The sequence below is a fragment of the Daphnia pulex genome, chromosome 3, assembly GCF_021134715.1.
Source record: "Daphnia pulex isolate KAP4 chromosome 3, ASM2113471v1".
Lineage (NCBI taxonomy): Eukaryota > Metazoa > Arthropoda > Branchiopoda > Diplostraca > Daphniidae > Daphnia > Daphnia pulex.
In genome coordinates this window covers 7,765,234-7,788,254 of record NC_060019.1, presented here as the reverse complement: position 1 = coordinate 7,788,254, position 23,021 = coordinate 7,765,234, and the positions used below count along the sequence as shown (strand labels likewise).

The window sequence follows — 23,021 nt, the reverse complement described above, 5'->3', positions numbered from 1 at the left end:
TGCTGAACGACCAATTTTAGAAATCTTATATTATATAAATATTCATCGAGTTTGCCGATTGTTGTTTAGTTTACATGTATATGTATGAAAAAATGAAATTGTCATTCTAGTTGCATGTCACCGTCGACGGTTTCCAGGACATGTATGGTGACGGTTTACATCATACAACTTATCCTTTTCTGGAACTCTATTACTGAACAAAAGTAAATAACCAACAATTTCTAATGTAAATTTGCTTTCTTGCTTTCACTTCATACGAGACGTGTGCAAACTAGCAGACCCTAACATTTCACATACCGCTAAATGTTATTCGATGTTATTGACTGAAACTTTTTTTTAATTTTGCTGCATAAGAACTGTATTGGCGTTTTCAAGGATTACTTCCGAAAACATCGTCAACTACATTTTAAAACAATATAAATTTGGTACGAAAACTTACGCTTGTATGTTTGGGAACACAGCTTATTTTCATAATTTTTGCTAATTTATCTCTAGCGTGGTAATTATCGGTAATTATTGAACGTCGAATTCAAAAAGAACCTGATTTTTGTTATCCTCATTAAATTTACGTTCGATTTCATGTGCACACTGAAAATCGTCCAAAATCGAGATTTTCTCTGAACTAAACTGAACGATTAGGAATACAAATACCCTCCGGGAGGAGAGCCAGAGCCCAGAGGAAGGCTTTCAACCACTGCTGGAGTTTATTAGCGACATCACCAATGTTTCACGTTTTATTTTTCATAATAGCTGCCTGACCAGGGGAGGAAGACTCGCGGTAAGTTTAAATCTAAAATTAATTACACGGCATGTCGATACCGAAAAGATCGCAACTTGGTCCCGGATGGCGGCCAGTACGTTCCCTACCACAAAATTTTACTTTTGTTTGACTTATTACGTTTGATTGTTTATGTGATATTAATTTTTAAAAATGGTTGTTTGCCATAGAATCGAACTAAGTCCCCTTTTTCAGAAAATTTTAAAGGGGTGTTAGTTCATAACTGACATCCAAACTCCAAAGTCGAAAAAATTCTATTTTTGGATTATCCAGTTGCAATCATTAGTAGGTAAAAACTAATGCTTGGTACTATTTAAAAAATAATTTTGTTTGACCTTGGTTATCAGTTTTCTCGTGTGCTAAAACCACTTCAAAATGTTCTGTAAAAGTGGATTTAGTTCGATTTTTCGGCAACCCACTATTTTTCAAATTAATACCTCAAACTAAAAAACGTAGAGAATCGCGATTTGCTCCAGTAGACTAGACGCAAAATTTTACATGAGTTATGAATTAGTGTAATAATTTTTAACGCGTCACCTGCACCCGACGTCTAATTGCGTCTAATGGCGGAAGGCCTAGCTTTCTGTCTACCACGCTTAGCGTAGATGATTTGTTTGAATAGAGCCAATTCATCAATCTACGCAAATGCCTCTGTAAACAAACAACAAACCATTAACGACCTATTGCGCGCCTGTGACGTTGCGCAGAATAGTGAACAATATTTAACGACAGCTATTGCCCGAATTGAGCATATAAATTCATAGGTGGCACAAGTAGAAAACGAATTCATAAAAAAAATTTAGCGATCAATCATTAAAATGTTCTTTAACTTTAGCGATCAAAAAGTGATCGCTAAAAAAAAATTGTTCGTGAAAAAATTGTTCCCAGGGCGTGTATGTCATAGTCATATACTCCGGAGACCGGAGTGCGATAGCGTCTTTGGACACTAGAGCGCACTGCATGATATGGCACGTCGAATCCATCACAAAAAAAAGTAAAAAAAAAAAAGTTTCGTCGCAACGCCAACTAGCGGTGAAATATGGAACTACATACAAAATTCCCTTTTCTTGCCCCAAAACGCGAAATTTTGATTTTCTTCGCTTCTTTGTCACTCAGAACGTGAAAGGTTAAATCTATTGCCACGAAATCCGAGAAATCAGACCATTCAAACTAAAAAAAAAACAGCTTGTAACCTAGGTTAATGATTTCATCTGAGTCAACAGTCAACGTTAAGCCATGAAGAAGGTTAAGCTAGCTTTGAAAATTACCAATGAATTCATAGGTAAACTCGAGTGATTTCGTCTGTAACTTGTCGGTGATGTGTTCTATTCCGTGTATATGTTGGATAACTTTAATGGTTTTCATCTACTCACAGTCAGAGTAAACGTGAAAGTCGTGCAACCTACCGTCAACTATTTTGTTCAAACTCATTGTATTCTACTGAATGTGTCATCGAAATGATACAGGTAAAAACCAACACTAGCTTTATTTAATGCTAAAACATATATTCTTCTCATGTTTTATTAGGATTAATCTTAATTATCGGCTGTTTCTGTTGAACTTGCTAGATCACCGACTCCAGCATGGACCAATCTCTCATTCCATCTTCTAGAGAATCTTGGATTTTTGGATAACTGATTGGTGGTTTCATGTATAAGTTCACTTGTCATGTTACTGAACTTTATTAATTACAGTCTAACATGAATTTTTGTTTTATTTACAGGTTTCTAAATTGGCATGACTGACTTTATGAGAAGTTATGTCTTTCCAAGAAAAAGGACTTACAGTCAACAAGATTCCTTGTTTGCTAACCTGTTGGCTGCTACCCTTGAATCTCCCTATTTTTAGACAACAAAAAAAAGAGGTTAAATATTGTGATCATGCTATCATCATTGTAAGTTGTGTTTACATTGAATTTAGAGAAGTTGTCATACTAATAGCAATTTTGACGATTGTTTGGTTTCTTATTTAGATGTTGCCTATAAGATCAAATGTGGGGTATCTGGTTATCCCTCCAAAATAAGGCAATGACCACACGTTCAACGCGGATCATTCGTTTTGTCATCGAACTTGACTCATTCCATCTTCTGGATTGCTTAGGAAAGCTGATTGTTGTTACCTGTGTAACTTCATTGTCATGTCACTGAATTAAAATTTTGTTTACATTTTGTTTCTTGATTTACCCATTTAGATAATGACCGAGAAGATGCGGCCTACATGAACATCATTTAGGTTAGGCGGCCAGCATCATTCGACTACCCAACCGGCTTCTACTACCCTACTCTCACACTCAACACAGCACGGAGTTTTACCCTTTAGATTTTTGGCTGTTCGCGATGTGTGATGGCGTTTCCTTGGACGAGATGATGATTTTGGCGAGAAAAATATTGCGTGAGTATATACTTAACTGTTTAATTATTCTTTTACTTATTTTTTAAATGTTTTTTTTTTTTTCATTTACAGGTTCTAACCTTCAGGTTCATAAATTTGCATGACAGACTTTATGAAAAGTAATGTTCTTTCAATGAAGTCAACAAGGTCCCTTGTTTGCTAACTCAATGGCTGCTACCCTTGAATCTCCCTATTTAGCTCCTTACACAGTCCCTCTTGATTTGAGGTATTGCTATTTGTCGCTACAATCTTATTGAAAATTATTGTCATCCGAATCAATGTTCATTCTGCTTACAGGGTAATCCTTCGCTACTAATCATGGACTCCATTGGTGAAACTGAAAACCCACGAGAGAATGCTGTAATCCAAGACTGATGAATTGTGTAGTTAGATTAAATTACAAGTGCATTTCTGGGCTCCCTTCTTTTCTGTGGTCCCGTTTCCCTAACTAACCACTAACCAACGTCCGCCGTTGGTCACTCACCCGCTGTGAAACCAGGAGGAGGGGAGGGCTCTGGTCGAACGGGGACTTGGAAGGCATATGATCCGACGAAAACTTTTAAAGGGTCATGAGTCTAACCCGGAAGCCTAGTATGACTAATCGCTCCCCAGTAAAACTTGCCTCGCACTCTTCTCTCTTCTTCCATTTCCAGGTAATCTCCCTGGATCTACGCCGACACTGCATGTGCGAGTTTTAGCAAGTAATCCGCCACCCAATTTGACAAAAAGTGATAGTTTGTTTTCACGGAAAATTGCGTCAGACGGTTACAAAATTTCTAGTTCAACAATCTCATGTAGAAATTTGCATCTAGTCTACTGGTGCAAATTGTGATTCTTTAAGCTTGATTAATTTAGGTGATGTGTTAAAAGCAATTGTGGGTAGCTAAACAATTGAACTAATCCACTTTTTCTGAATATTTTGGTTTTAGATCACTTTGTTGTTTTTAGATTTTCTTGTGATCTATCTTCAAAATATTCTGAAAAAGCGATAGTTCAATTTATTGGCTACTCACAATTTTTTTAACACATCTTCTAAATAATCAAGCTTAAAGAATCGCAATTTGCACCAGTAGACTAGATGCAAATTTCTACATGAGATTGTTGAACTAGAAATTTTTTAACCGTCTGACGCAATTTTCCGTGAAAACAAACTATCACTTTTTGTCAAATTGGGTGGCGGATTACTTGCTAAAAAGCCTCGCACAAAAAAAAAAAATGTCTCGAACCGGACGCTCTGTTTAATGAATTGTTTGTTTTGTAAGTGTTCCAGAATAAAAGTGAGTTTTACATATTTTATAGTTTGTTTATTTATTCAACAATAATATTTACATATTACAGATATTTGACATTTGTGGGGAAATGGGAGTTTAAGGAATGGATGTTGGTGGAAGTTATGGGGTTTGAGGAATAGATGTAGTTATATAGGTAGGTATATGGATGTGATAGACAAAGGATTTTATTTCTACCTTATTAAAACAAACCACGATTTCTTCTAGTTAATGATATTCAATTGCCCCCCCCCAATCTCCTCCTCGCTGATTTCCCAATCGCGAAGGCATGTTTATTATTTGTTCAACGTAAAAATTCCCCGTATTACTATTTTTTCATTCTCAACATATAAACGGTTAACTTCATAGACGCACATAGCAATCAAACAAAATACTGGATGTAACTTATGTAGCACAACTCCAGCGATTCAACAACAAGGAACTTTTCTGTTCCTTTTCAACATATAAACGGTTAACTGCAGACACAAATAACAATTAAAACTGTATGTAACTTTTGTGCACAACACCAGCAGTCCGGCACCAAGGAACAGCAACAGCATAACTCGATGCAAAAAATCTTTCACCAGTATAGGCTGCAACAACATGCCATATTGGACAGCAACATCACTGCTACGTAAACATAAACCTATAACCAAAATGAAATTAATGTTTGATCAATGGAAATTTTGTATAAAATAAAATAAAAAATCACTTCAAATGGAGTTCACCCAAATATTCTATGGAAGCACTATCTGATAACTATAGTTTAAACAAAAATTTACATGAAACTAGATTACTCATTTAAGATTTCAATACAAATTCATTTGAAATTTGTAGTGCTCTGCAGCGAAACAAAAACATTCTTCTACAGTATCTGCCTAACTATCTTGTTAACCAATTCCCCTTAAACAATCCATAACTCAATTTACATATGATCGAAGGAAAGAGCTGTTGACATGATGAAATCCCCAAATGTTAAAATTAAACAATGTAAGCAATTATAGTAGCACAAGCATGATACTTCCCAAGTTAGAACTTATAATTTTTATCAAATTACCATTTCAAGGAGTCTTCTTGCAGCTCTACTAGATGTTCAACATTTCGGCAACCACAATGCAGCATGATCCAGCGTTAACTCAGATGTGGCTGATCCCAGAAGACTTGAAGCATGGAACTCTCCCACACTCCAGGACAACATCAGCACCAAAGACTGCATGCAACAGCTCAATTTAATCACACCTTTCACTGGATGACTGCAACCAATCCATGTGCACATTAGACTGCAACAAAGAAGCGCAGACTTCACCTGGCTATTGAAAAACAAAATCAAGTTACTATCAAGGAACAGAATCTCATGTGATATAACAAAACGACAGAAGTATGAAGTTAAACTATACAATCTCTCAGAATTACCTTGATAAATCTTACAAAGGAATTTGTAGTTGTCAAGTTTTCCAACTTGAAAATAACAAATGTAATCCACATTTCCATAATGGTTTTAACTCATAATTGCAACAGAGAAACAAAGGGGTCTACTCTCTAGTCATTAACTAAATCTGTAGCGATCAACTATATACTTTAATTGTTCTGAAAGTGTTCCGCATGTGATGAAACGAGCAAGAGATATTTTGGAGAAAATGGATAGCAGTTTCAACACACGAAGTATGTCAGTAAAAAACATGGAAAAAACACACCAGAATGAGTAACTGGACCTTTCCGCTCAGTCAGTGTCTTTAGAAGAAATGGCAGAATAACGGACCCATTCGCGCCATCTAGCGGAGCGGACATTATCCACCTAGTGACAGCCAATAGCCGGCAAGGTATGGCGATCGTAAAACTCCAACGACAGTAGAACTCCAAAGACATAAGCACTCATTTTTTAAATATTATAAAAAATAAAAATACCCGACAATAGAACTGCAGTGCATATTTTAAAATCGTTGGAGTTCTATTATCGGACATGAAAATAAATTTTAAAAAAATTATTGGAGTTCTATTGTCGCGTAGTGGAGTTCTAGTGTCGGGTTAATATTTTAAAAAGGAGTTCTTATGTCTTTGGAGCTCTACTGTCGCATACAAAGAAATTTTTAAAATTATTGAAAATATTGGTGTTCTATTGTCGGTGGAGTTCTTCTGTCTTTGGAGTTCTACGCGGTCACCATACCGCTAAATATTCGCACAAAAAAAAAGAATTGTCTTGAAACGGACCAGCTCTGACCGGACGCTCTGCTTATTAAAATAATTTACATTTCAGATAGAAAATAAAGAGATTTTTCTTTCATGATTTAAATTTATTTTGAACATTATAAGTGTTGCAAAAGGAGTTAGAGGAATGATATGTAGGTAATGTGTGGGATTGTAGGGATGTGGGAAATGATGAGTAGGTATCTGTTTGTATGATTATAGGTTAATAGCGGTTTGGAAAACATAAGTAGGTAAAATGATTAAGGGTTTATAGGTTAATAAAGTTTCATCATTACCCAACACGTCGGTATTTTTTTACAACAAACCTCAACATTTTTTTTTAATTAAAATCCTCCCCACCCCAACATCCTCTACGTTCCTTTCGCAATCCCGAAAACATGTTTATTGTTTGTTTAACATAAATTCCCCATATTTCTGTTCCTTCTTAACATATAAATGGTAAACAGACCCAATGACAATTTAACAAAATAATGATGCAACTTCGGTAACACGACACCAGCACCAAGAAACAGCCAGTTTAACTTAATGCATAAAGATCTTTCACCAGCATAGGCTGCAACAACGTCCCACATGATCGGACAGCAACTACGGGAATTAAAAATTAATAAACAAACAAAATGGTACAAAAAACTTCACCTTCACGGAACACACGACCCCTTGAAAATACTCAGAAGAAAAGGCCACTGGAAGCAGCTCATCTCGGGTATGTCCTGTGTGTCGGATATGTGTTTGTTTCATCGTCAGATAGAATACTCCACCTTTACCCCCTTAGCCCCTGAAATACTCATTGATGAACGCTCCTTAATACACAAGGTGACGACTTTCTAGGCAGTGCTGAATGAGTTCACGGATAATTGAGGTTTACTTTCCTAACCCAACTCGTCATTCTCACCTTAACTCCTGCTCAAACTTTGGCACGTATCACATACAGCCAAGTAAATTTAAGCCAAGTAAGTTCTCAAGGAAATTTGAGAACTCCTACCCCGTCGCGTTACGGAAATCTATCAATTAATCTATCGACAAATAAAAATTGAGAAAATCGAATAAATGTAATTTTAAAGAGGGACTGCAAAATGCAGCTGATCACCTGGTGAAGGAAATAAATGTACGACTTTCAATCCTTCATGCCTGCCTCGACTGCACCCTACGACCGCACTCCTACATTTTTGTAGGAGTATAGAATCTACTCCTACAAGAAAAAAAGGAGAATTATTCAAATAACAAGGGATAGAATAGTTAGTTACAGATGGGAAGTGACGTATGGATATAGGAGGCAACATCGTTTCGGTAATGCTGCTGTTTTATCGCATCAACGAGTAGTAGCATGTGATTGCCATGTGCGCCAAAAAACGTTTGGGAATTTTAGAAACACGCAGGAACAGATTACAACAGAAGTAAAGGATAGAGTCGGAGGAAAACGAATATACTCGACAGATGCGTGGTCTCTTTAGTAGAAGAATTAGGAATGGATTCGACCGAGAGAGAGGTAGTATGGATTGCGAGTATTATTCGGGCGTTAGTAAGAAAAATGGGATGTAGAAGCCATAGCTCAATGATCGAGTTAACCAACTTAGCATGTGGTCAAGTGAATAAACAATTAAAAGGGCCTCCTTTAGCTTTGAGATTTGGCAAAGAGAACCTAACCATCTGACATCGGGTTTTATCCTTCTTCCATAACCAGCTTGATCAGAAGTAAAGCTTCTTTAAAAAATATGATGAGTACTATAGATTTCTGATCCTTCAGGATGAACCCAGAGAGTATTTACTTGACGATTTGTGTCTTTCTGGACTCATAGACAGAAGAAATCTGGTGGTGAACTGGTGATGAATTCAATGTTCAAAACTACCTCAACTAAGTCAATCAGATTTATAAACTTCACGGTCTTAATAGTTACCTACCAGGGACTACCACGTAACCTATCTGGCATGTATCAAGTTCTCACATCTCACAAGATTATTCCTACATCTATTCGGAGTTATCGCTTTATAGCTAGCTGCCCTGTAGGGTGAACGCTTTTATTTTTCATTATATTAAGTGTTAATCCATCAACAAATAGTATGATAATAGTATAATACAGTTATACATTGGCTATGAAAGTTATAAATTTACTTACATATTATTTGGGGTGGAATTTCCTCCGTAAAAACAAAGAAACTTGAACACAGAAGCAGACCAACTTTCTATGGGCCGAATCCGTCCCAAATAGAGCCATCTGGCGGTAACATTTAAAACTACGTTCGGAAATCGGAATATCGTTTTTGCTGGAACGCAATCATTTTCACCGATGATGATCAAATTCACCAAAGTGACCGAACTCTTTTTTTTTTTTAAATTACATATTTTTGTTGACGGATTAGGCGCTCCACAAAAGTTGTCCTTCGGCGTTCCGTAGAAGCAAAATATCGGTGCAACGGAATTAAGTTTCATGTTGTTTAGGTTAGATAACTTATCTAAAATTGTAAACAAAGATAATCCTTCAATAAATTAATTTTTTTGTTCTAATATTTTTCCTATTTATTGCTGATTTAAAAACAAAATTAAAAAAACGATACAATAACCAAATGAAAAGTAAAGTAGGAAAGTAATTCAAACTAATAAAAAGGAAGAATAGGAAATGGAAGTACTTCATTGCTGGAAAAAAAAGATTTGGAATTAGTCGATATACAAAAAAAAAGTAAAAGGGAGTTTTAATTCAAATTAAGTCTAAACAAATTTTAGTTTGAAAAGCAATTAAAAAATCGCTGGAATTCCCACAAATGGCGAATAAGTTCACACGTTTCTTCTGAAAGGACTAACGAAAATTGAAAAAAAACCAAATGTTTCCCTATAATTCTCAAACCTTAACAGAGAATCCACCGGGAATATATCCTTGTAATTAAAAATAATTTTTTGGTTGAGGCCTAAACAGTTTTAAAAAAGAAATTGATTGAAAATTGTTGTCTAAGAAGTCATCATAGAATGTGGGGAATTTTGATTAAAGTCCGAAACCGGAAGAACGAACGATGGCCCACTGCTATGACTGATGGTCTTCCGCAGAGTGCTGGTGGCAGCCGGGATGACATCATCAGGATCCGTTGTAGGAGACGTGGCGTACGTCGTGATCGGCCCGAACGAAATGGATTTGGTTCCGTTCTTATTGACACCCTCGCTCCGGAAGGAGGATTTCATTCGGGGCTCCGCCGCCGCCACTGCCGACGATCCGATCGGCATAGATTTAGTCAACAGGGCAGCGAAATCGAAAGTGGGCGGGATGTTGAGTTGCGGAACGGGTGCCAACGGCGGGAGTTGGCTGGAAGAGCGCTGAGAGCAGAAATGATGACCGCTCGTATCCGCTCCGTGCTGCTGCTGCTGCTGCTGGAAGCTCATCATCATCAAGCTTCCAGGCGGATGAGGAGTCATTGGGCTGAGACACAGTGGATCGGCCAACGAATTCGACGACTGCTGTTGACGTAGTAGCTGATTCAGCAACGATTGGCAGTCGTTCTCCAGCCGCCGGAAGTCACGTTCGGCATCCGACGCCGATTTCAGCGCATCATTGGCCCTCTGCTGCAACTGCTGCGCTTCCTAACGGGATAATATGTACCTTAGATTAAGTCTAACGCCGCCTACATTTACCAGCTAATCTCCTCCTCGGTAGTATGTAAAATGGTCAACATTCCTGCGTAATTGTGTTATTGTTAGAATAATCAACAATTTATCGATTGGTTAGTATTATCAGTGAAAGAGAACGAAAAAGTTGTTAGTTTCAGAGGATGTTTCGAATTATTTTTGCCTTTTTTTCTTTTTGGTGAACATTTCCTCTTCTTCATTTTGTTTCCCACTTTCAAACTACAACATGCAACGATATGAATGTAACAACTGAAATACACAAGCACCAGTCCTTCATGACGTCATCACAATAAAATCACTCCTCATTCCCCTTTTTCGGACCCCATTACAGACACGGTACATGTAGGCGAGGGAGAGATGTTATATGTATTCGATCGTGATTCCCCCACGGCGAGCCGGGCTCTTGGTGCTGCACGCGGCTGATAAGGAGAATAAGAACGCGCCCCGTGTACATATACGAATCTACTTTCACGAAACCTGTCGGGTATAATATAGACTATTCCCAAACGCTCGTCGTGTACAGCAGAATAGGTATTACACGAAATCGTCGTAAACAGCTTTGACCGAAACAAAAGCCAAACGCGATTTCGACGGTCGCACAGCGCGCGGGAGGGATTTCAACAGACAAACAAACAACAACGAAAAATCAAAAAAAAGATAAGGAGAAATGTTTGTTTTTTTGTGTTTTCTAAGAATATAATACGAAGGCGAATTCACGACGGGGGGGGGGGGGGGGTGGGGGGTATGACGTATAGGATTATGCATGCGCGTTATTGATTCGTTGTCACAGGAGCCAGTCAGCACCATCACCACGCCCAGGTTCGCAACTTAACATTGGCTTGGATTAACTCTTTACGCAGCCGACATAAGCGATAGCTCGTCGCAATCCTACACACGAGACACGACTGTCGATTATTCGCAGGGAAATTGTTGAATTCTGAAGGGGGGAAAATGTTTCGTATAAACACATACATGAATAGTCGAATAGACCATGAAATCGTTTCCTTATAACTCTCAATCCTAAAACAAATGTTTAAAGTTAGATGATTGGAACTGATAGGCCTGACAGATGATATGTCACTGGGTAAATAATGCATACAGATGCTTGTGTGTGTGTTTTTAAGTTATTTTCTCCTTTTTTTCATCGGGTTATATCTTATTATTCAACCCTGACTGCTTCTTCACACTGGAAAACGATTATATGCTCCTCGGGTTCGCTCAGTGGCAACACACGGAGAGGGGAACGAATCAATGACCATCAATCAAACAGCAGACGCTCACGCAAACACACGGACATCACACACACACACGCTCTCATATCCCGCTTGTCCGCCAAAAATAAATTGGGCACACAGTTGCAGAGTATTAAAGGACACACCATAGTCTCGTGCTGCTGCTGCTGGGGAGGGTTAATCAGACACTGGAGGGGGGGTACGCACTCACTAAATCAACAGTCATTAGTATATATAGAATAAGCGGGACACACAGAAAATGGAAGAAAACGAAGATAGTATTAATTGAATCAACCAGAGAAGTGTGTTTGTGTGGGTTATTTGGCAAGAGTTTCCAAATGATATCTAGTGAAGAGAGAATAAGGGAATAAGCAAGAAGGGGGTCGTTAATAAGCCGGGCGATATTTTTTGGTGGGGTAGCAGACGACTGCTGGGCTTATTTATTGCCGGCCAACCTTGACGGCTCCGTTGATCTGTCGCTCCATGTTGGCCACCTGCGACTGCATCTTGACGACCTTGTCGGAAACACTTCCGGTGGCGCTTTGAACGGTCGTCAGATTCTCCTGCAACCAGCCCATGTCGCGTCTCGACGCTCCGAAATCCGCTTCCAATCCGGACAGCGTCGTTTTAATGGCGGCCGTCTGCTGGAGCAGGAGCTGGTACTGGTGTGGCAATCCGGGCGGATCGTCGGTGCTGGTGCAGCTGTAAGGCTGAACGGAGCGGCGCTTGCCGGAAGTGACTGGTCGAGGAGTCGAGCTGCTGGATCCGATATTCAGCCAATGATTGTTGGCCACCATTTGGCCGAATGACGGATGAGCGACCAGCGAAGGTGTGCTGGTCGAGTGATGGATCAAAGGAATCTCGCACAACGTCTCCACCGTCTCCTCGTCTTGTTGTTGCTGCTGATCCGGCGGCTGCTGGGCGAACGATAAATTCAAACTCTCCTCGCTGGAACTGTAGGCGTAAGCTGCCGCCCGCTTATTCTGATGATGCTGGCCGGTATCAAAGGAGCGATTGTGCTGCTGCTGATTGAGATGGCCCCGGCTTAGCTGACTGCTTCTAAAAATCCATCCATCAATCACCCAAAAAAATTAAAGATAGTACATTTAAAATGTAGATAGCATCATTTCATCGATTAAAGAATGGTTTCATCATCGCCCCAATCGGTGCATGCAAATACCACTCTCGACTCTTATATTCATTTGAATGCGTCAGCTGCTGGATGGAGAGCCGGCGATCGAACATCAATCAGCCGGCGGGGCCGACAGAGAGTTTCTTAGATTAACTATTTGGGTTTGGAGACTTGGGTTGCCATGGCTGCTGCCGATTGCCAAGCAAGAGGAAATAATAATGAAGAGGGAAAGTGAGAGATAGAGAGAGCCAGAGGGTACTTCGTGTCAATATACCAAGAAGAAGAAAGGGGAACGATGTGTATCTTTCGGGACTTGGTTGGAGTGAGCGCCATTGATTGCAGTCGTTCAATCCCACCCGAAGAAGAAGAAAAAGAAAGACTCGCTCTGCTCCGTCACAGCAGAGAGAACCACCAATCGTCTTCTTGTCTCTCCTGGCTCCTATATATCTGTAAGATCTCTTATACACGCTGCAGATCTATATCCAGCTTGGCATTTCTCCTCCAGTCACAACTTTTCTTTCAGGTATTGATTGGCATTGAAGGCGTTTAGATGGGGAGAGAGTCTATACTGATGTAAGCCCGAGCTCCTTATTCGCTTTCGTATCTATACCATTCGTATATCTACCGAGAGAGAAATGCCATTGAACGGATGCCAGTCATCAGCATTGATTTTCCCATCGTCATTAGACAAATTGAGCTGATTCAGATTGGCATCTGACGAGTTCATTAGTCAGGCTCGTCAGTAATTGAAGCGCGTGCATTCCACCAAACTTCACATGATCATATCAAGTTAGGGACAACAGTGGAACTTGCAGCATATCACACGAAAAAATCCAGACATGGGCGGGCGTGTGTGTTGTGTATAGTAGAGAGGAACATAAGGTTAGATTATGAGGGGGGTTATATATATACGTGCGCTGGCTAGAAACTCGACATCTAATTGCACATATCACGCATTCCGGCGACGATATGTTGGCACAATGCATATCAACATTTGACATTTCCACTAAAAAAGAGAAACATGCAGCACAAAAATAATAATAAAAAAACAAACATATAGTACATGTACATGTAGCAAATTAAAATAAAACCTAAACGATCAATGTGTGGCAGGCAGGCATGCAGGCAAGCAAATAAACTACAAAACAATTTGAAAAAATAAAAGAATCAAAAAGTGGCACCGGGAAAGAGATAACACACACACACAAACTACTATGTTGGGAGGGGAGGTTATTTTATTATTATTGATTAGAGGAAATTGCAAGTCCAGTATCGATTGGCCGGACGAGAAGTGACGCCTGTCGGTAGGGACGTCGATGACGAGGACTGGGCGTCGGATTGTTCCGCACCAGCACCACCACCACCGATTAATTCGGTTTGCGGTGGCGGCGATAAAGTGGTTGGACCAGACGACGCCCTAGCGCTCCCGAGAAACCACGACTGGTCGAAACCGGAATGATCGGGAACGGCGAGTTTTTCCTCATCGGGAATTTTAAGGATCGGGACTGGTGGAGGAGGATCGGGCTCAACGACCACAGTGGACTCGTCTTCATCGACGCTGTCCAATTCCATCATGCGATTGATCAAACGATTGCCAGGGATGATGGCCGTGGCGTGCTTGACATGACCCAACCTGATGTTGACGGGATCGTTGTTGACCGCCGGCTCTAGCCGCGGGAGGCTCTCACTGCGCTGCTGTTGCTGGACGGCGTCCGACGCCGGATAGAGTCGGGACTTGGCCTGGCGCGGCAGTCGACGCCCAGTGGGTCCCTTGGCCCTCTGCTTGGTGATGCAATCCAAATGTTCGCCGGGATTCAGGAGCAAGATGGAAGTTTCTAATCCCGTCTCGGTCGTGTTCATCTTGGCCGCCTGCTGCAATACAACGCAATTTGAGACACATTTTATATGCAACAAAGTTATCTCAGACCTAATTACAAAATTACTGGGTGTAATGAGAGGAGAGGACCCAGTTTAGAAAGATAAAGGCTCCCACCTCCCAACAAAGAGTGGGTGTGAATTGGTGATGATAAAAGGACGGGCACAAATGAAACAGTTTGAGCTGTGCGCTGGCCTGAATGGTCGATGATAATAACGTCAAAACGACCCGACTGATGACTCTGTCGAAACCTGAAAACCTTCTGGCCCCTTCTGACTATATCGAAAAAAAGTCTCTCCCCTAACACACAAAAGTTTTGAAAAGAATCAACTTTTTCTGCTTCTTCTTCTTCTTCTTTGTTGTGTCTCTCATATATTTTTCTGTTGGCCTCCGATTGGGACGAATTGAGTACCGCCACTGGCCGCGCTCTCGCTTCATCGATTTCTCTCAACACTAGCCGGTTCGCCGTCTTCATTCTTTATTGTTATTGTTATATGTACCTTATCTTTTTTTGACGTAGCCCCCCTCCACCCGCCATTCTCTTTGACTTTCCCGTTATTATTTTCCACCCAATACACTCGCATCTGTCTTTGCTGCACCAGCCCGGCAGACACACACACACATTCGGATTGAAATCGATCGCCCGCTCTCCGGGCGCGCACTCCGATAGTCCCGCCACCCATCGGCGCAGCCTAGGCTCCGTACAATAATAGTCGCCGCCGTGTGTCTATTTATCTCCTGGCCGCGTGTGTGTGGTCCGCGGCTATAATGAAAGGCAAAGTCTCTATGACGGAGTGTATATACGTATACGTATTATATATCCAAGTTGGAAAGGATCGGCTGGCGAGAGGATCGTATAGTATTTTTAAGAGAAGAAAAATGAAGTCTATCGATTTTTGCCTGGAACCTTATTGCCAAAAAAGAAAAAAAACAGCCCGCCCAGGGAACTATACACACACACAGACACATTCACTAATGCTTTGATGAGTCTTGCGCGCCCTGGAGCGTGTTTGTCTTGTGTAAATTCTCGTCTATAGAGATGGGACCCCCTGCGGGGTAGTTTGCGCTTCGTGGGAAAAGTGCGGGGGCGTTCGCCGACGGTTTGCGGATATCGATCAACGAAATTAGTTTTAAATTGAAAATCCTGCCGGTCTTGTTTTTCCATTTTGTACGTATGTAACGAAGAACATGATGTTCATCTCACACGTCTTGCATATATACATCCGTCAGACGGCATCAAACCAGTTCCTCGTTAGTAGTGAGAGAACCAACATGTACACGAGGGGAGGCGAAACGAATCAGTCAGGGCCATTAGTTAATGACAGTGTGGCCCCTTCCGGCGGACTCTCTCTCTCTCTCTCTCTTGAGTTGCCCCCCGTCAATTAAATATCGATTTAAAAAGAACGTGGGGTAGTAGTAGAGATCCATCATCGCGATTCGACACCCCTCTCACGCGCTCCGATCGTGTAACCTCCCACCGGCCATCGATTTTTGATCGGCGTTCATATATAGAAAAAGAGCGTCTATGATAGAGAAATGACGTTATAATAGCCATTAAGAATGGACGACGACGAGGGTGTGGCTCCAGGCGGACGGAAAGGAACACTCTGAAATAACAACCGCTGCACGGATTCACAGCTTACACACACGTTACGTGACTCGATTACCCCGAGGAATGTGTCCGTTTGGGGAGTGGATTCACATTGAAAAAAAAAAAGGCCCGGCGAGGGTCTCCTTTTGCGCATCTGTCCCGCACATGGGGCTCGACACTGTTTGCTTATTGTTTTTTCTCCCCACGGTTTTTCTAGAATTCTAATGGGTTCGTCTTGCGTGACGGGTGTGACTCTCGGCGATGCGTTCAACTGTGCACTGCTGGAGAGAGAGAAAAGGAAGAGAAAGCTAACCTCAGCAGTGGAGCATGTCGATACATCAGCAGCAGCCGACTTGGACGAGCTCTTGGGAGGAGGCTGAGCCTTGGCTGGGCCGTTTCGCAGGGCCGACATGGCCGACCGGATCTGACTGATCCACTCGTTCATTTCTTTGGCAGTCTCGGCCGACAGGTAAAGCCGCCCCTGCATTATGAAAAGAAAAGAAAAAAAAACGTGAGTCAAAAGTTTATATGCCCATCTAGGGTGTACAGTAGAAAGAGAAATCGGCACAAGTCATTGTATAAATAATACGTGTATACATTTATTTATATATACGAGTATGTTGGATTAGATTGTTCATACCGTGTCGAAAAAGGATTTCTCGATCTCTGACGAGCTGATGACTAATACATTTGAAGCGGTTTTGATGCCTTTGGCTTCTTCGCAAATGTCGTAGTTGTCCAAGTCCACGTAGTGACTCGTCTTGTCACGGTAATGGAGATGACCCTGATTTTCCTTAAATGGACAAAACAACAACAAAAAGAAAAGAGTGAAATCACCAGATCAAAACCACGATATTTAATTTATGTACAAAAAAAAACAAATTCAGAGAAGTGTGCCAACACGAATAATAAAAAACCGGTCGAGTTTTGGCTAATCTAAAACTGTTAGACTAAATAAACGATATGCCGTTAAGTTGTCAGTCTACTTTCTTTCGATTTCCTTATTATGGGCACGAAATCGACTCGGTTTTGGGGTTTCTCATTCCCGCAGTTCACATCAGCTAGAAGATAAGGAAGGCGTTGATTTCTAGACAACTTCCCGTTGTTGCTGTTTTCTAACCCGCACAGCTGAGCAGAGGCAGCGGGACGAGAGAAGCCGGAAGTCAAAAATAGGATCTCGTCGTCACCTTATTTCTTACTTCCCTCCTAGCTCCCACACGTTTTCATTAGAGGGGGGAAACCCAGAAAATATCCGAGAGGTGTTGGAACAATGAAGAGCTTCGTCTGCTGGCGCTCTGCTCTTTATATACGTACGTTTGGCTATTTATTATTTACCCCGTTGAGCTGATAGTAGTAGAGACGACGGCCGTCCAGGACGCAGTAGCGACGCTTCCAGGAGCCTGGAACTAAAAGTCCTTTGCCGCTCAGCTGCATGACGGGACCATCGTGTTGAATGACCGGTCCAGGAGCCACGGGTGGAGGCTAAATAAAAGAAAGTTATCATTTAAAAAATTAAAGAAATGTTAAAGAAATGTACACACAAAAGTCACACACATGTGAACAGAATGATTCTCCTCAAGGGGGAATCAATCGTCTTTTATTATCTCCGAATTTTTTCGCCCCCCGTTCAAGGTATGCTAATGAAACGCTGCCAGCAGCAGCAGCAGCAGCGGTAATAATATGTAGCCCCCGCAGTTAAAATTACATAAGCCAGTCCCTTCTCGAATAGATGAAAGCCGTTTGAGGAATGACGTCATTTGAGAAACAACACAAGAGTCTCGTCCCCCTTCCCTTTCTCTTGTGCAGCGCAGGAAGAAAACAGGAAGAAACACGGTCGATTGTCGAATGATGTCCCCTCGTGAGTCTCGGATCGCTAGACGAAAGGAAATGAGAAGATGGCCGACAACGACATTCCGTCCCGATGATGAGAAACGCCAGAGAGACAGTTGCACGAAAGAAGAGGGGGGGGGACTATATAGCCCACGGGAGAAAAAATAAAAAAAACGCGCGCGCGCGCGTTTCGAATCATTCCGGAACGCGACTCTCGGATACAACACGAAATGAGAAACCAAAAAGGAGGAGAGCGACGGGTCCCGGTAAAAATCTATTTCGGAAAAAAAGGGAACGCGCATTCAAATAAGGCAACCACAAAAAAATAAAGGGCAGCAGCAGCACTAGCTCAGGCGGGGGTTGGAACAGAAAAAATGTTTCCAAAAAATTGTTGACATTCTTTTGCCGAGCTGGGAGCTGTTGGATAGTACACGATGTGAAGCACATGTCCTCGAAAGAATTTTTTTCAAAATATTTTTTCCCTGTTTTCTAAAATAGTTTTTTTTTTATCGGTCTAACTTTTAAATATGAAATTTTTTAAAAATTGGAAAAAAATAAAAATAAAAGTTTTTCGGTAGTTGGTTGACTTTTTGATTGATTCTCTGTACACACACAATTCAATTGTTAAAGTGCTGCCGGACCTCTGCAACCGGAAGCGCTGCGATATTGGAATTGGATTTTACAATAATAAATCTAACTGGCAGCTGGAAGCAAAACAAAAATATAAAACAAAAAATATATTTATTGGAATAAATATAATAACTTGGCATTTTTTTGCAGAGCTCATTGTGGCCCCCACGCATCTGTATATAGCTAGAGAGAGAGATGATATAATAACTCTATACCACACACACACACACACGCGAGAGCGGTGATTAATCGCGGAGTTTCGCTCGACTGGCTTGTCAAAAAACATTGGCAATAACGCGGGGCCCCTTTTTTTCTTTTTGGAGATTTCGCGGTTGGTTGGGAACTGACGGCGCCATATAATAGCACCGGCGGCTGTATACACTTACGGAATATTTGTTTTTTTTTCTTTTCTGATTGAGTTATATACTATATTTACGCTATTTTCCCTTTATTTTTTTTCAAAAGTCGATCAAATAAAAGACATGGAATATAAGTGGAGAGAGAGATACTTTTTCCCTGGAAAAGTTGGGCAGAAGCAGAACGGAACGCGATTTCCACTGGCGGCCGATGGCGAGATGAGCGCGCGGTTGAACGGTCACGTCTTCCATGACGACGACGACAGGCAGTCAGCGCGCGGGATAAAAAAATCAAACACGCGAATTCGTTCACGCAACGGAGCACAACAAAGTTCTAAATAAGAGCAGCAGCAGCTGGGGAAATCGAAACAAAAAAACAAAAAACTCAAAAGGAGATACACAAAAGTTGCGCAAGTCTTGACGATCAGCTCGCGACTGATGAGTTGTGTAGCGGTCGTGTCCCCTTTTCCCCCCCTCCATCTGCGCTCACGCTCTCCTTTTTTCTTCTTTCCCTCTCACTCACTGGTTGGGAGGAGAGAAGCCGAGCCGGTTTCCCTTTTTATTTTATTTTTTACAAGTCCCCCGATGGCCGCCGTTTGTGGCTGGAAACAAACAAATCAGCGAGACAAGCCGAGAGAGAGAGGAGGGCAGGTGACGGAGGAGGAGGAGGAGGAGGAGGCAACTCTTAACGACACAACGACGGACGGATCCAGGAAGCAGATGTCGTTTGTGTGTAGGCAAAGTCTCGTTCTCGGCGTCGGGAGCTCTCCCCCCTACCCATTTCTTTCCGGCCTTATACCTCCGGTACCTCCCCCCACCCAGCATATAGACCTGCCGTCGAAGGGAGAGAAATAAGAACGTTGGCTGTTGTGTGTGTTTTTTGTCCTTATGAGTCAGCCAGGATGGGCTGGATTTAACTGGGAATAATAAAAATTGGGTTTTTTATATTTCTGTCAATGTGTTGTGTTTTTCCTCACACAGCACAACACTGGCTCGGTTTTATTAACTTTGGTTACGAACGATTTTTTCGACCTACAAGTATTTGCTTCTATAGGAGGAAAACAATGTGAAACGACATGGCCAACACGGGCGCATGTACAGAGAAAATGATGACGTCTACAACTAATCAATGGATGAAACGTTCCATCTAAAGCTTCTAGCTAGGCTAGATACATACATACATATTGCATGTTATGCTGCTGCTGTGTATACTGCCGCTTGCCTACTAAAAGATCCTTACAATAATAATAACAGTAGTTGCTCTTGTCGTAGATGGATCCCAGCTGACACACACACATAGAAAGGTCGACCTCCCCAAGACTTTGCTCTCGGAGGGACATCACATCCCCTCCAAAAACACCCGGAGAATAAGAAAAGAAGAAAAAAAAGGGCCAATCAATAAAACGAGTGGCTCTTTTCTTCTTCTTCACAGACGTTAGTCGTTGTGTTTATTATCTTTTTATATGACGAGATGATTTTTAAAGATTGCTTGCGTGTGCTACTGCTGACTCTCGTCTTCTTTTATCGATCTAATTGGATCACGAGTCTCTCTGCTGCGACGAACGGGGAGTAAAAGAAAGATCAATCGATGGAAACGCCAATCTTTTTAAGACTCGAACTGGAAAAAGGGAAAAGAAGTTGATGGCTTCTTCTTCGTACGTGTGTCGATGGCCTTTTTTTATTTTTTTGAAGAAATTGAAAATAGAAACGGAAGAAAAAGAGTTGGACTTGCTTGATAAAAGTTGCTGATAACGAGCGCTCTCATCAACGGGTCGCTCTGGAATACAAGATAATATGAAGGGTGCGGTCTTATGGCTCTAGGAAATGCCCTGCTGGGATAGAGAGAGAAAAATCGAAACTGTGTTGTTGGATGACGTCGTCAATCTTGGAAGGGGGCTCGTTGTTGCGTGGCCGATTAGATCTAAAAGCATCTGGTCTCTTCCCATCTATTGACGCGATCAATCTAACGATATAGCCGTCGTCGTCTATCCCCTTCTTCAGGTCGCCGGGCACGACGATGATTGCGCTCGTCAACACACAGCACACACACACAAAATTATTTTTTCGTCTACTTATTATAGACACAGCCTAGATACATAATGACAATCATCATGTGCGGAGCCAATCTGTTTGATCGATAAGAAAATGAAAGGAGAAAAGAATAACGCGCGTACCAACAATTTTTGCGGCGCCATGACTTTCAATTCCAAACTTGGCAATTTGGAAAGGCAGCAGCAAAAGTAGTAGTGGAGTTAACGGTGAGCGCACAGCACACAACACAGAAAAAGGGGGGAGCCAGAAAATCACGATCGAACCATGTACGGCAGAGGCACCGCGCGACTCAGCCGGCACTGTATTATACTCCAAATTTCCCGGCACAACAACAAAAAATTGACGACGTCATATTATATATACCCGTGTGTGTGTGTGTGTGTGTACAGGAAAACGGGCGAAAACCGCTGATAAAAAAATTCTCGGCAAGTTACAACGACGAGCAAGAGGAGAAAAAATATTTTTTCTCCGTTATAATAATAAGGCGACATATTTTTCTTGTAAAAATTGTTTCTTTTTTTCCTTTTTTTCTACTTTACTGGAGCAATCACTTACCAAAGTGTTGACGGCTGGCATTTTTCTCTCTCACTGACTGACGCACTTGGCCTCGACAGATAACACACACACACACGCGCACACACACACACACAAACACCGAGGGGAAACTAAGTGTCACAACGTCAATCTTTCTTTATGATATCCACACGCAGCTAATGATAAAAATGAGGAATTTTTCTGGGTTTTCCGGTGACCGGATGCGAAACACTTGGGTATAAATAATACGGATAGAAAAATAAAAAAGAATTGTAATATTTTGGTTGGGTGGAAAAAAGGGCGTGACGATTTTGCAGCGGAACGACGAAAAAAGAAAACAACAAAACTATAAACTGAAAAAAATAAAAACTGAAAAAAATAAAATTTGATGTGTCAATGATCGTCGAAAAAGAAATGATGAATGATGCACGCCACGACCGTTAGGAAAGACAAGATGAAAATGGTGACCAGGGCAATCATCCACGGATCCATTGGAACTTCTTTTTAAAATTCGCTAGTCTTAAATCGGCGGAGGTGGAAAAATAAATTGTCCTTTTCTTATTATCAAACGAAAAATTTTCAAAAAAGAAATAACCGCCCGCCAATGAAAAAGAGATGAACGTGGTGTGCGTGAGTTTTGCCTATATTATTTTGTTTTGGGGGGTGGAAAACGGAAAAAAACGAAGAAACGTTAAAGGAACCGATCGAGCCGGTGGTTGCCTCCAGACTGGCCGTCCTCATATAACTCTTCCTCTCTCTCTCCTCTGTGTGTGTCGCGTGCGCACGACTCACGCCGAATGCCCATGGCCAGATACACACACACACACACAGAGGAGGGGTTCCCGTTATGCACAGCATCAAAAGTAGCCAAGGGGATGGAACGAGAGAGGGTCTAACTGTGTGTGTGTATACGTCACATGACAACTGGCCACTGGCTTATTTCTGGATGCCAATGTGCAGCAGTACTAGAGAAAACGGAAATAAATGGGTTCAATAAATTGGTGGTGGCGACGCAAAGTATATTACGGATTCGGTTGATCGCTCACCCCACTCCCTCCCGTTGCTGCGGTCACGCTCACCAAATCAGCCGGGAAACCAATCCACTTCCTTTCGGCGTGAGCGCTAAAGTTTCCTGATTTTTTCTTTTTCTCTCGTGTGTACAGATTCCAGGCTCCCGGTGCGAGGCCAATAAACAAAAACCCCGTGAGCCATCCACTAGGTGGCCAGCGTGATGATTCACGGCTTTTCACTTTTCAAACCAGTTGCAAACAGCATCCGCGCTAGTTCGTGACCAAATTTGGGTGTTTCAACGGTACCACGAAATCCACGAAACTTTTTGGGTTAAGTTTGTTTTGTTTGTTTTTTTTTCGAAAAAATCTTGATTGTATTTTGTGTGGTTGGTGGTGTGAATTTCAATCATATTTAACAAGCGTACGAGGGGGAGTGAAGAAAAAAAAAAACAGTTGGGTTAGTCGGCGGGCGCGATAAAGGGGAGTTGCTGTGACGACGTAGGGAAAACGGGACAATGAAAATGTT

At 41.6% G+C, this 23,021-nt stretch overlaps 1 protein-coding gene and 2 long non-coding RNA genes across 6 annotated transcripts; all 3 read right to left on the bottom strand.

The window, feature by feature from the left end:
* Positions 1-4,451: 4,451 nt before the first annotated feature.
* On the bottom strand, positions 4,452-6,166 carry LOC124190493. The gene is made up of 3 exons (XR_006872986.1): positions 5,851-6,166; positions 5,495-5,747; positions 4,452-5,083 (listed from the first exon to the last, which is right to left on the bottom strand). It is a non-coding gene; the product is annotated as an uncharacterized LOC124190493 (long non-coding RNA).
* Positions 6,167-6,468: 302 nt separating this feature from the next.
* LOC124190494 lies at positions 6,469-8,746 on the bottom strand. Its single transcript, XR_006872987.1, has 3 exons — positions 7,730-8,746; positions 7,279-7,655; positions 6,469-7,227 (listed from the first exon to the last, which is right to left on the bottom strand). It is a non-coding gene; the product is annotated as an uncharacterized LOC124190494 (long non-coding RNA).
* Positions 8,747-9,131: 385 nt separating this feature from the next.
* Positions 9,132-22,426, bottom strand: LOC124190492. 4 transcript variants are annotated; one of them, XM_046583172.1, is made up of 7 exons: positions 21,507-22,426; positions 17,419-17,565; positions 16,724-16,876; positions 16,397-16,564; positions 14,250-14,488; positions 11,940-12,543; positions 9,132-10,207 (listed from the first exon to the last, which is right to left on the bottom strand). In XM_046583172.1, the coding sequence occupies exons 1-7, from the start codon at positions 21,525-21,527 to the stop codon at positions 9,584-9,586; spliced, it is 1,956 nt and encodes a 651-aa protein (XP_046439128.1). In that variant the 5' UTR covers positions 21,528-22,426; the 3' UTR covers positions 9,132-9,583. The 4 variants fall into 4 exon arrangements, with proteins under 4 accessions (XP_046439128.1, XP_046439125.1, XP_046439127.1 ...); XM_046583169.1 differs by lacking the exon at positions 21,507-22,426 and adding an exon at positions 19,053-20,273; XM_046583171.1 differs by lacking the exon at positions 21,507-22,426 and adding an exon at positions 19,053-21,046 and having other exon boundaries at positions 9,184-10,207; positions 14,250-14,485.
* Positions 22,427-23,021: the final 595 nt, after the last annotated feature.

Coding starts and splice junctions, on each gene's coding strand:
- LOC124190492 (XM_046583169.1), bottom strand. CDS start 19,151: ATGGAAGACGTGACCGTTCAACCGCGCGCTCATCTCGCCATCGGCCGC. Junction 16,565..16,723: donor AGAAATCCTTTTTCGACACG/GTATGAACAATC, acceptor TTCATAATGCAG/GGGCGGCTTTACCTGTCGGC. Junction 12,544..14,249: donor AACGATCCCGTCAACATCAG/GTTGGGTCATGT, acceptor ATGGATTTTTAG/AAGCAGTCAGCTAAGCCGGG.